Source organism: Eubalaena glacialis, chromosome 3 (assembly GCF_028564815.1).
Source record: "Eubalaena glacialis isolate mEubGla1 chromosome 3, mEubGla1.1.hap2.+ XY, whole genome shotgun sequence".
Lineage (NCBI taxonomy): Eukaryota > Metazoa > Chordata > Mammalia > Artiodactyla > Balaenidae > Eubalaena > Eubalaena glacialis.
This window is the reverse complement of record NC_083718.1, coordinates 146,887,929-146,901,549: the sequence shown is the minus strand read 5'-3', so window position 1 is coordinate 146,901,549 and position 13,621 is coordinate 146,887,929. Positions and strand designations below refer to the sequence as shown.

General features: G+C 45.6%; 1 protein-coding gene across 1 annotated transcript in view; it reads right to left on the bottom strand.

Annotated features, from left to right (window-relative positions):
* The window catches only part of C8B (complement C8 beta chain), a 39,376-nt gene extending 26,036 nt beyond the window's left edge, over positions 1-13,340 (bottom strand). The window contains exons 1-4 of the mRNA XM_061186528.1: positions 13,249-13,340; positions 6,826-6,982; positions 3,714-3,855; positions 1,584-1,725 (exon numbers count right to left, since the gene is read on the bottom strand). Of these exons, the coding sequence (XP_061042511.1) occupies positions 1,584-1,725; positions 3,714-3,855; positions 6,826-6,982; positions 13,249-13,340 (533 nt within the window). The remainder of the gene's footprint in view (positions 1-1,583; positions 1,726-3,713; positions 3,856-6,825; positions 6,983-13,248) is intronic.
* Between the last annotated feature and the right edge of the window lie 281 nt (positions 13,341-13,621).

Below are 13,621 nucleotides of genomic sequence, written 5' to 3'. Positions count from 1 at the left end.
GATGCCATTATGTCCATTTAGAAAGAATGAAAATCCTGTCTCTAATTTGACATTCTTTCTCACCGCCTCCTAAGAAGCCTCCATTCCTGGAGGCTTGCTCTTGCCTACCACGCTAGACCATTCTTGGAAGTCTGCTTTGACTACTACTGACAGCCATTTTTTTGTTCAAAGGAGCTCTGTCTCCTTTTAGCTTCTGCCTGTTGGCCTGTTCTGCTCTACCAGAATTGTCTTAGGCTCTCTTCCTGTGACAGAGTTTCATGTAGCATAATAATGTATATTCATTTATTTTTTTTAATACTGTAATACTTACACATATTGGCTCATTGAATCCATGGGTATTATTATTATACCCATTTAACAGATGAGGAAAGTGAGGCACAGAGAGGGCAACCGAACTGCCCAGCAGCTGGCAGGGCCAGGACTCAAAGTCTGAGTGTCTTAAGTCAAGAGCAGAGTCTGCTTTCTTCCCACCACACCCATACCAGCTGCCTCTCGTGTATTAGTTTATTACCATGGCATTAGCTTATTCATCCCTCACAGATTGGAAAGAAGGGTATTACTAACTTCCGTCTACAAATGACAAAACTAAGGCACCGCACAGACAAGTGCCTCAGCCAGGGTCCCGTGGCCTGTGAGCCGTATTTCTGCCCCTCCTGCAGGGTCCGGTCAGCCTCTGCTACTGGCTCTGAATGTCCGCTCTGTCACCCTCTTTGCCGTGTGACTTCTGAGAACTCTCTTAACTTTCCAGGCCTCAGTTTCCTTATCGAGGAGATGGGGCTCATAATCACTAGTTTCTAAGGTGGTCCTGAGAGGAGGTTTTCCCCACATGAGGCGTCTGTATCTCTAATGACAACCTTTCAGGATGGAGGTCTGACGTTCATTTAGGAAGAGGGAGAACCCCATCCAGGGCCGCTCTGCTCCCCGCACTGTGTCACACATGCTGATCTGTGAGGCATCTGAAGGGAGGCCCTCCTCTTCCCCTGGAGGCTGAGAGGCTGCAGAGTGCAGCAGGAAAGGAGGGTGAGCGCCAGGCCAGTCTGGTCCCTTCTGACCCCTCACCTCCCCAGAGGATTTAACCAACTCAGAGGCCCCCAGACTGGCTGCACACAGAGTGGCTGCAGAGCCATGCTGGAAATGCACTCCTTCACTGGCTAATTACTTAGCAGCTTCTCCTCTGGGCCAGCCCCTCTGCTGGGGCTTCAGGATACAGAAACAGATAAACCTCCCTCGCAGCTGTCAAGGGGATTCAAAGGTAATGCTTAGAAAGTACCTAACACAGTCACAGAGCACGTGTCAAATAACCCTTCCCCCAGCCCTCGCGTGGAGCCTCCGTGGCCCCAACACACAGCTCTGCCCTCAGTGCTCCCTCCCTGCAGCCGCGTAGGTCCATCTCTCCGTGGGATGTGCTCCCGGAGGCCCTGGGTCTGTCCTCAGGGAGCAGCCGCAAGCATCCGCTTACACCCCTGCCTTTTTCAGAAAGGAAAAAAGGAGCCACTATGTTTACAGGTCCCTCCCTGTCTCTTCTCCAGAATCACATTTAACTGTGTGCCCTTCCAGCTCCACGACAGAAGGCGGTAACTTACCCACTGGCCAGGCTACCAATGGCCCAGTACTGGTCCATTTCCTGCTGACATTTTTTATAAATCCTTCTGCAGTTCCCCTCATCTGACTGGTCTCCACAGTCGTTATCCCCGTTGCAGAGAAGTCTGCGGTTCACACACCTCCCTGGGATGGAGAAAGTGGGTTACCCACGGTCCGAGGCCGGTAAGAGGGGGACTCACATGGTTTGAGACCCACTGTGGGCCAGACACTTTGCTGCGCCTTTAATGCTCTGTTTGCATTAGTCCTCATGTATCGGGGTGGGTGGGTAATGGAATTCACAGTTTATCCCCCCCAAAGAAGCCAGTGTTATATTTCTGAAAGTACTTGAGGGCAGATCTGCTAGGCAGGGGTCGAGTGGCCAGACAGGAAGGAAGGCTGGACTTCTCTGCTTGGCACTGGTGAGAGGTGGTGGGTTCGGTGGGTCCTGTGATAGTACTAGTCGTGGGACCTTCCAAATGTTACCTGACCACCCCCCCCCCCGCCTCAATTTACTCATCTGTAAAATAGGGACGCCATCATACCTACCCCCTAGGGTTGCTGGGGATTTAAATGAATGAAACAGTACTGGCTCATGGTAAGTGCTGGATATGTGTTGTTATTACTATTATTAGTGTTTTGATGGTCCAAATGCACATTGCTGGTAAGTACTGACAGGAGGATTGGAACCTATAGCTTTCTTATCATAAACTCTCCCCACTAAACCACACTGCATTCAACACCAGAGCCATTCGGACTACTTTTAGATGATAAAATTATTTGGACTGTATGTTTAAAATTATTTGCTTCCTTGAAACTCTTTTCCCCATTGACTTGACTTCCTTTCTTATTTGTATATTCTTGGAGGATAAAGCCCATAAGACAGGTAACCTTTTTTCCTCAGATGTGTCTGGTCATTTTTAACCAATGTTTTGCGGTATTAAAGGCAGAGGAGTAACAATCTGGTTTTCATATGTTCCTTACAAGGCATTTAAACTAAAGCCCGCCCAAAAAACCATTATGGCTTTGGTCAGAATCATGGAACACTGGTCATAATGAGTCCATGGACACCCTGTGAAAAGTCTTTCAGATTTATTGGATGGAGTTTCACATTTGCAATAAGCCCTAGAAATTGCTCTAAGAATCACTAATTCTTTCTGAGAAGACCCCTAAGCACAGTGCACATGGTTACAGAGAATGTAGAGAGTTGCAACTCCCATCTAGATAATTTGGGTCAAAATACTCTTATTTTTGCTGGAGCCTTGGAGAAACAGGCATATGTTTGCCTGAATGCGCTAGAGGAATGAATTGAAAAGACAAGTGTTTACTTAGCTCTGCGGCTGATGATTATTCATTTGTGTGCTCCTTCCTTCCTTCCTTCCTTCCCTCTGTCTGCCCGTTCATCTGTCTTTTTTTTTTTCCCCTTGCTTCCTTTAATCGAAAATGTTTTACTGACTATCTCATGGGTTAAGGGTTATATTGCACTTGGTGATACAGAAATGCAGGGACTATCTCACCAAAGAGCTTTCAGAGATAAATGATGCTACCCACCCTATTTAACTGTTGCAGGTGGCGTTTCTACGTTGTATTTAGCCTCAAACCTCTGAGAAAGCCAGCAGAACTCAAGGTCTGCAAAGAGCTTTCACATCCATTGTGTCACTTGAAGCTTATAGCAAACTTGTAAGGTATTAACATCACTTCTGATTTTCTGTTTGGAGAACCAACATGTGATAAGGTTAAGTGGCTTCTCTAAATTACAAAGTCAAAGTAAGATTTAACTCGGGATTTCTGATTCTAGCACACATAATTTTGGTGTCCTTAATGTCAGTGAATGTAATTTGAATTCCCCAATTCCTAATTGTACCTCCTCCACTTACTTGCTATATGCTCTTGGGTGAGTAACTTCTCCAAGTCTCAATTTCTCAATTTGTAAAATGGGGGTAATATTAACACCTACATGGTAGGGTTGTTTTTATGAAATAATACGTGGAAAAAGAGGTCAAGGAACACAAGAGGCCTCCTGACCTGACACATGACCCTGATCTTGAGCACTAGGCAATGGCCAGTCCTCCCATCATCACGTGCCATTGGCTCACTTGATAGCTTTCCCCTCCCACTCCTGTGTCCCTTTATACCTGTCTGCGCACACACAAAGCCTTCACATCGCACTTGACTTCTGCATGGTCTGTTGGAAACACAGTCTTCAACTTCCTTGTCAGAGAAGCTGCACGGTTCCCCATGGAACTGGGAGGGCTGGAGCAAGTAGGCATGTCTGTACTGTAGCAGAGAGGAGCAAGGTGAACCAATGGCAGAGCCTTGGAGACCTGGGGAGCTAAGGGGTACACTTAAGGATCTATATTGCCATTGGCTGGTTGTCTATTTCAAATAGAGTGGGAGCCCTCTGAAGGCAGGGACTTTATCTTCAATTTCTGCATCCACAGTGATCAGTAAAGATTTGCTAAATGTGAGGAAAGCGTGGGCTTTGGAGTCAAAGGTAGTAAGTGAACTGATGCAGCCAGTTCAGTCTTTCAGCTTGATTAATCCAATGGGTTGATTCAAGTATTCTCATTTACTAAGTAGCTTATAAGGCAAAAGCATGCACTTTGGAGCCACTGACTCTGATACTTTCTAGTTATGTGATATCAGGTAACTTACTTAAGCATTGTGATCTCAATTTACTAATCTATAAAATGGGGATAATGAATTACCTAAATGTACAGTTATGGAGTTTCAATTATATGTATGAGATATATATGAAACCTCATGTTGTCTGGTACACAGTAGGCACTCAATTGCTTGTGCTTATTTTTCTTTTTAATTATTAATAATTTTTAGCAGTCAATATTTCTCTATCTCTAGATTGTTTATTCCAGAAATATTGATTGGATTTCCAAAATTTTGATTGAGCCACCCAATGTTGAAAAAAGTAGGTGCTGTTTATGCTTGTTTGTTTTTGATCATAATCATGCCCTCTGGGCTGCCCTCGAGGAGGCTGCAGATGGTGGTGGTGGTGATGATGGTCAACACCCGGCAGTGACAACACAGTGCAACGGGTGCCATGACAGGGGCAGTACAGAGTGCTCTGTAAACGCAGAGGGGAATCCGCAGTGCAGCCTTAGGAGACGGTGAAGCGACATCTAAGCTGAGCCCCAGAGGATGAGTAGACATGTCAGGCAAACATGGAGAGCTGGCCGAGGAGGGGAGAGAAGGGCAATCTGGGTGGAGGGAACTGCTGTGCCAAAGCTGAGAGACTAGAGAGTATGCACCTTGTTCCAGGAAAACAAGAAGAAATCCATCACAGCTGGAGTGAAGAGTGAAGGAGGGAGAGCGGTAAGAGATGGAGGGAGACATAGCCAGGAGCAGGTGAGGCAGGGCCTCCAGGACCTCAGGAAGGCTGGATTTAGTACTTCATTACGGGGAAATGAGAAACCACTGCAGACGAAGGAAATGATCAGATTTGGGTGGCGTCCAAATGCTAGCTGCAGTCAAGATTTTGGTACCACCAAAGGGGGCAAACCAGGATAGCAGCCCCTTTACAGACTGACATGTTAACCAGCCACAGTTATTACGTGCATGGTATCCGGAAATCTAGAAAAGAAACATAGACAACCATCCACCCATGCTCCTTTGCTTTCCCAGAGTCTTTCTTCCTGGAAGGCAGAGGCTGGCAGGACAGCGATAAGGTCTGCAAAGAAGATGCTAGAAGACTAGCCCCAGGCACCAGAGACAAAATGGGTTTGAGGAGTGCGGAGATGACAGAGGAAAGACATCTCCCAATTCCAGTCGAAAGGTTTTGATGAACTCCCAGCCACTGACCCGGCAGACAGCAGTGATGTCCACTGAAGGACCATGTGTAGCAAAGTCTGAGCGCAGAGCTCTGTCTGGCTGAGTGAGTGGATGGCTGGACGGCTCATGCTGGGTCTTCCTGGTTTATGATGCAGATGAAGCAATTATCCAGATAATTGGATCACTGTTGATCACATCAGCAGTAATGCCTACTTTGGGAACTGAATGAGCCTGCCTGGCTCTCCACGTTGATCCAATTAAGCGTGCAACTGTCCTGGGCCTACTTCCGCAGCCTCTTTAGAGTCCTAGCCCATGGCTGGTTCAGTTTCCCAAGGAGCCGGGGAAATGAGAACCGTTCTCTTTTCTCTGACACATATCCTGCTCTTAGAGCTGGCTCCTGGGTCAGCCCTCCTGTGACAAGGAAGATCGAAGAACAAATACTGCAGAGACTGTGTGTTTTGACTTGTAGAATGCTAGACAAGGAGGCCAGTGGCCTGAGTTCAAAGTCTGTTTTTGCTACTGGGTGAACCCAAGAAATCACTTACCTGCTCTGGGTCTCTATTTATCTATCTGCCTAACAGAAAGTGTAACAATTATCCTCCCTTCCTTATAGAGATGTCAAGAAATATGATGAGATCAAACAACACATGTTTATGGAGCACCTCTTACATGCCAGACATTGGCCAATACACTGAAGATACAGTATTGAATAAGTTTTTAAGCGCTCACCATTTAATGGAAAGACCAATAATAAAAGAAAAGTAAATGATAAGTGTTAGGATAGAGGAGGAATAAGGAGCTATTGTAGTTCATAAAAGGGTATCTATCTAAGGGCAAGGGGGGCTGAGAAGTCAGGGAAAGCTTCTCAAAAGAGGCGGCTGCTAAGCAGTTTCAAATCATGAGTAGGTGTTAGCTGGTGAAGGAGGTGGAAAGGTCACTCCAGCCTAAGAAAGCAGCATGAATAAAGGAACAGACAGTGTGAAATGGTCAGAAAAATACACGTGTTCTGTGTGCTGGCATGGGGGATGTTCTACGGAGACGTAGGCCCGGTCTAAGGCATGGGGGGCCCTTGAATACCATGAGTCTGGACTTGATCCTAAGGGCCATGCATAGACTTTGGATGTCCAAGCTGGGGAAAGACTGGCCAGACTTTCATTTTCAATAGCTCCCCTGGTTGCACCATGAAAGATGGATTGAAAGAGCAAGGTTGGAGGCAGGAAGTCTAATTAAGAAGCTGCTAATGGGAGCAAGGACAGATATGCTTGGCAAAAATCTGAAAGATCAAAGAAAGGATCTGATTGCTCCTTGGAAACTCAGAGGAATAAAATCCATTAATTAAATCAGCTAACATTTACCCAGGTCCTACTATGATGCAGGCACTGTCAGTAATGCCTCAGCCGATCTTGCTGAGGATTAGGGCTCCTGGAAGCTTAGAGGTCTCCCAAAGGCCTGGGTACCTACCCTTTTCTTCTGACAGGGGTCACATATGGTCCAGGAGGACCAGCTGGACAGTTCGCAATCAATAGGCATTGAGGTGACATCCACACTCCGCGTCTGTCTAGTCTTGGCAAGGCTCTCGTTGACTGCATTTGACTCAAGAGATGGTGGCCTTTCACCCCTAAAAGGTCATCATAGAGAAGAGAGTCAAGTATCAGAAGGGAATTAAATATACATCCAACCACCTGTCTGTCCATGCAATAAATATATATTTACTCATTTGTGCAAGGCTATTCCTTTATCAGTCAAGTATAGGTTAGTTCATTCAACAAGTATTTATTGAACCCCCAGTTACTGCCTGACCTTATGGCCAGCTAGGGTCAAAAGAGTGCGGAACTCTGGTCAGAAGACAGTCCATCAGCAGCTGGGTGATCTTGGTCTGGTTTTTCAACCGCTGTGAGCTTCCCTTTTCTCACCTATATAATGAGAGAATCATACCTAACTCATTAGGCTATTTGTAGGATTAAATACGAAAGTATATGTGAAAGCACTTTATAAACTCTCAAGTGCTTTAGGTATGCAGGGATTACAACCACAGCCTGATGTATGACCTCCAGCAATACCCTCCCCGTCTTGGGGCCTCTGTTTTATCCCCTGGAAAATGAGAAGTTTGGACCAGGTGGTCTTTAAGTTGCCCTCTCACATTATGAGTCTATGAAACTCTTTCTGAGAACAAACCATGTGTAGGATACTATGCTAAAGAGGATACAGAGAATTATAAGACATGGGTTTTGCCTTCTGGAACTCACAGTTTCGCTTAGGATAGGAAAAGAGAAGCATGCCTCACGCCTTAGCTCTTCTGGACTTTAGCCGGTAGGCAAGCTTTTTAAGCATGCAGGCTCCACGGTCAGAGCTGAGCTTTAGGACATCACTGTGGCTGCAGTATGGAGGCTGGATGGAGGTGGGAAGAGCCCTGAGGCAGGAAAAGCAGGTAGGAGGCTCGAGCAGTGGTACCAATGAGTGATGTGAGCCTGCACCATTGCAGCATCCAGGGGAGAGAGAATGGGGAAGACAGACTTACTAGATGATTCTCAGGTGGAATGGATAGAGTGATGGGTAATAGGATGGGGGGTGCGGGTTAGAGAGAGGCCCAGGTTTAGTTTGATGCTGGTTTCTAGTTTGAGTGGGTGGGTGCGTGGGGAACTCAGGAGCAAAGGAATTTGTCGAGGATGATGGAGTTGGGACAAGCGGAGTTCCAGGTGTCTGTGGAACACCTATGTAGTAGAGTCATTTGATAAATAGTTCCTACATAGTTTTGGAACTCAGGAGAGGGATTTGTACTAGGGATACAGATCTGATCATGAAAAGCTTTGGGAGAGGATAAGATGGTTCTTGAGAGACGCCGGCCAAGGACAAGACCGTTGGCAACATAAGCACAACCAGCTGACAAGGAGAGACTGGTGTCTGCCAGGTCAGGGCGAGGACAGTACAGAGAGGTGGGTAGGGGGTGGGGTGAAGCCAGCGGGGGGGGGGGGGATGGGAGAGGCAGACGGTGTCACGTCTGCAGAGCAGTCAAGCAATATGAGATCTGAAATCTGTCTAGAAGGTAAGGCAACACTTTTTGTTGAGTTCCTGGCACTCTTGGGACATCGAGTAAAAGAGGGAATGAATGGGCACGTTATTTAATCTGTCTAGGCCTCTGGTTTCCCCATGTGTAATACGATGGGTATATTATGGTTTCTATTTTTCTTCCATCTGAAAGAATGTATAACACTGCAAGATTCTTTGTAATTTGTGTTTCTTTTCAAGGTAAAAAGGGACAAGAGAAGAGAAAGAGGATTAAGATTTGTTGAGCGCCCAGGACGTGTCAGATCCTGCGTGAGATGTTTCACCCATGCCATCTCATCTAATCCTGACAGCAATGCTAGCAGGCAGCAGCCCTCTAGAGAGATGAGGGAAATGGCCGAGAGCCATGCAGCTGGTATGTGGTCATGCTGGGGTCTGAGCCGAGGTCTGCTCAACTCTAAGTCTCTGTTAGGTCCATTTCTCTACGCTGCCTGTAGGGGAGCCAGGCCAGCATCCACTCTGCCAGTCCCCTCCACCTCCATGCAAGGCCTCTTGCATCCCTGTGTCCAAGATTCAGTCATTGGGCAGAGCATCACATAGTTTCCACTGTCTCAAAATTTTAACATATCACTCCAGACAAGGTCACTAACAATACATTCTCACTTGGCAAGAGTCCTGAAAAAGAGGATAATATTAACTACAGTGAAATCTATCTCCATGACCACCCCAGAGACCAGCAAAAATCAATTGCCTAGTAAAGCTGGATCTTTAATGAAAGGTCGAAGACTAGTGGGAACCACAGATGGAGTCTTTAAAATGGTTACTTGAGGCAGGATGCTGCCCAGCAGTGGGGGAGGGGGGGGCGGGGGGGGCTTCAGAATGTGCTCTCATCTACTAATCTGCCCAGGTTTGACAAAACAATATTGTCTGTGGTTTGTCTTCTCCTGAGTAGGTATTTGACAGCTCTGCAGGGTATCCTCTTTCTGTTGCCACTAAAAAATAGTTACATTGCGTTTTTAGCAACTTTCCACCCAATTCAGGCCACAGTGGAGACTGAGTAGATAAGTAATGTGCACACACACTATTAAAAGTAACAATTATTTTCCCCTCTGAAATGTGAAAGCCTGTTAATGGGCAAGATGATCACTTACAGAGGGAACTTGGTAAAAAGTGGTTACAACCACCAGATCTCTTTTCATTATGGAGGTGGCAATACAATGAAGTAATCAGCTGAATAAACAGCATGTTTGTAAATTACATTGGATAAATGTGTGTGGTTTATTAGTACTATAAAATGCAAATCTGAAAGCAAGGCTAGCATTAAATTGCATCTTTAATTCCTGGGACTAGCATGGACCCAACAGAGGACAGGGGCAGTCAGGACCAGTCAGGTTATTATAACACGTGCCTTCACGCTGTGAATTTACAGAGATGAACCAGATGGACGTTCTGACCAACTGCCTTGACTTCTGTCATTCAAGATCCTCTGTGTATTTTTAATGTTGAAAAATTAAACATGCCCAGAGAAGTACAGAAAACAAAATAATAAATACTCAGGTATTCACAACACAGGATTGGCAATTGTTAACATTTTGGTACACTTCCTTCAAGTCTTTTTTTTTTTTTTAATAAAAAATAACCTTATAAATTTGACATCCGTGGTTTACACCAGCCCCAGTTCACTTTCCTCTCTTCTTCAGAGGATACTACTGTCATGAATTTGGAGTATATCCTTCCAGCTTTTTAAATGTTTACATACATACATACATATAGACACAATACATAGCGTTGCTTTTGTGAGCTGCACTCATACTGGACATAGTATTCTAAAACTTGCTTTTGTCAATCAACATTGTATTTCTGGCCTATCCATGTTGATTCATAAAGAGGTCTTGTTCCTTTCTTTTATCTACATGTTCCATCTTAAGACATACACTGCATTCAACTTATTCTTTTTCTTTTTGAAGGATGTTTATATATTTTTTTTCATGTTTTGCAATTGCAAACAATGCTACAGCAAACACCCTTCTACAAGTCCTTGGAACGTATCCTCTACGTAAGGACTGGCAAGGAGGTACCTGCCATTCCTCGAGGTGCATGGAATGCAGCTGCCAGCAGAAGGACATATTTCACTTGGTCCCTGTCTCCTACTCTCTTTCTACCAGGAGTCTCTGATCAAAATAAAGATGGATCCATCGCGTACGGCAGGATTAGGTCAGCAGTAAATTGCGAGCCATAAGCTTACCTAGACGGGGTGCATCAATATATTTTGGCTTTCTGTAGAAATGCCCTGACGCAACAACTTTCTTGTCACACACAATTTGTTAGGCAGCTGCATCCTTTGCAAATAGCATCCTTCCTCTTTGCTGGAAGGGGCAGCTTCTGGGTGGTGGATTTTCAATTTCTCTTCTCTGTGTCATTTGCTATTGTAGACATGAAATTTAAAGCAACCTCTCAAGGCAGCAAATGTGTGGTCCAGAGATAGAGAAATGGCCTGGGAGTCCAGCAGGTCAGATCCACAGTGCAGGTGGAGAAGAGATAATGCATTAGCAAGAGGCAGAAAGATACAGGGACATACAGGGGCTCTGGAACCAGAAAAAAACAGATATGAATCCATATTCTGTTATATTGATATACTAAGTGAGGAGCCTAGAGATAGTTATCTCTCCAAATCTCAGTTTCCCTCTCTGTAAACTATAAACAATAGCACTTATCTCAAATAGCTTTAAGAATTAGACTTAATATACCTAAGTGCCTGGCACAGAGTGGCAATAAGCAAACATAAGTCTTAAGATGACATAATGAGTATTTCATTTGACTTGATTACAAGAGTAACTAAAAACAGAAACCTTTCTTAGCTAGTACAAAGGAGGTCTCAGCATTTCCTGTTGCAGAACTGAAGGCTATTCCTCCACTTCGTGTATGGAATTCAAACACATGCCACGTTCAAGACTGCTCCATGGAATCGTGGGTAGAGGCCAGAGCACTAAACCTGATTTCAGGTAAGGGTTTGAGACTCATGAGATGTGAATGAATCTCTTCTCTTCGGACCCGTTTGCTCTTCTACATAGTGAGTAAGGATAACACCCCATCTCATGACATCGCTGGATGATTAAGCAAGGTTCCCCAGCCTGTTGTCTGTACTCACCCACTCACATCTCCACTTCCTACCTCTGGGTGAACTTCCTAATATATAAATCTGACTGTGTCGATCGATCCTTTGCTTAAAACCCTTCCATGGCCCCCCACTGCCTAGAGGATAAGGTTCAAGCTCCTTAGCTGGTGTACGGGCACCACCACCCCCCGCCCCAGCTCCACCCAGGATCTGTCTCCTGCTGACTCTTCCTTGGTCCCATCTCTGGCAGCTCCCCACTTTGACCTGTGCTCGAGGCTTACTGAAGCAGATATGTGGCTTCAGGAACAAGCCAGGCTCTCTCATCTCCATGCCCTTGTCTATGCTGCTTCCTCTACCTGGAACACCCTTCACCTCCTTGGCCATTTGGCAAATACCTATTCCTATGTAAAGATTCAGCTCAAGCATCCTCTCTTCCAGAAGCCTTGCCAGACTCCATCTCCGGTAAAGCCAATCACTTGCTCTCTTGTTTCCCACCTGCCCCTGTGCTAGTTATTGCAACAGCACACATAATATGTGCTCACATGTTGGTTTTCTCCATGAGAACATGAGCCCTTTGTGTCCTATTCACTTCTGTAGCCTCAGAGCCTGACAAGGGGCCTCACATAGGGGTCCATATGTAGGGTGGCTATGATCCCTTTAAACCCTCCATTCCAGACACATTTCCTTGGATCCTGATGGACACATAGGACACACAAGGAAGGCCTTGGCTTCTTTGTTCTTCTCAGGGCCAAGTTGAGATTCTTGATAATCATAATACCTATGATTCATTGAGTGCCCAATGGGTAGCGAACACTCATCACCCTAGTCTCGGGGTGGTGCCCAATGGGGGCTGAGTGCTCAGCAGAGCTGACACCAGGGTGGGTGTACCATGGGTACCAGGTTCTCCTCCCATGGGAGACTGTGCGCACGAAGCTTTTATGGGATGAGTAAGAGGAATGGCATTAACAGTCCTTCCTCCCACGGGATGGCTCACGAGGAGCCTAGGACAGCTGACAGCTTTAGCCTCTGATGGTAGCGGCTTCTCCTGTACCAGAAGGATCCCCCAATTGCCATGTCACTGGTGCTTCTTTCAGTGGAGCCCAAGTTTGAACTTTCACTCAGATTAAGTTTGAGCTTTCAACTCAGATATTTTTTTTTAAGCCTGTTTTGCACCCTATTAACAAATACCAAAAAAATTATGAAATAAATTAGCTAGCATTTAACTGCTGCGAACATCTGGAAGTGTGTGTGTGTATGTGTGAGAAAGAGAGAGGGAGAGCGAGAGTGAGAGCGAGAGCGAGAGAGAGAGAGAGAGCGAGAGAGAGAGAGAGAGAGAGAGAGAGAGAGAGAGAGAGAGAGAGAGAGCGCGAGAGCCTGAGAACAAAGCGTTTAGGCTGATGAGCAGGTAGGTAGGTCACTCTCATGTTAAAATCATTGTTATGAATTGGCTTTTTTTCCCCATACATAACAACCCTTTTGCATAAAGAATCATGCCAAGGCTTTGTTCAGAATACAGAACAAGTATTCTCAGCATGACAAAATACATTTAAACATGTCAGTTTCCTACAAGAACTTTTGTTGAAGTTGGTCACTGGGCTCCACAACAATCTGAAGAGTTGTTGATATTATTTTATCAGATGCATGCAAATTGCTTCAGGAGATGTTCCTTATTTAATGCGCATGTGACAAGGAGAGGGTCACTATGATGTGGCTTTATATTCCCCGTCATATTATTGATCAGGGAGTCATTCGGAACCGTCACTTACCTGGAACCCGGCAAACTGAGACATGCCAGGGCAGCACAGAGAAGAAACAGCTCTGCCGGTGCCCTCCAAGCCCACACCTTGGATGTCTTCATCTTCTCTCTGCGACAGGAGATCTGACTGAGGCTCCTGGATCCATGAAGAGCCTGCACAGGGAGTGCTACTGTCAGCTTCTGTCCCCAGAGAGCAAACAGTTGGGCAAAGTAAACAGAAAGCCACCAGTAACCAGAAATGCCTTAGACTTTGCACGGACAGAAGACTTATCTGTGACTCCAGAAACCAATGAGAATGATGGAAAAATATGCTGCAGCTTGGTTTTTATTCATGTATAACAGACTCTGGGGTAAGCAGCTGAGAGGACAGACGGTTAGTGAGG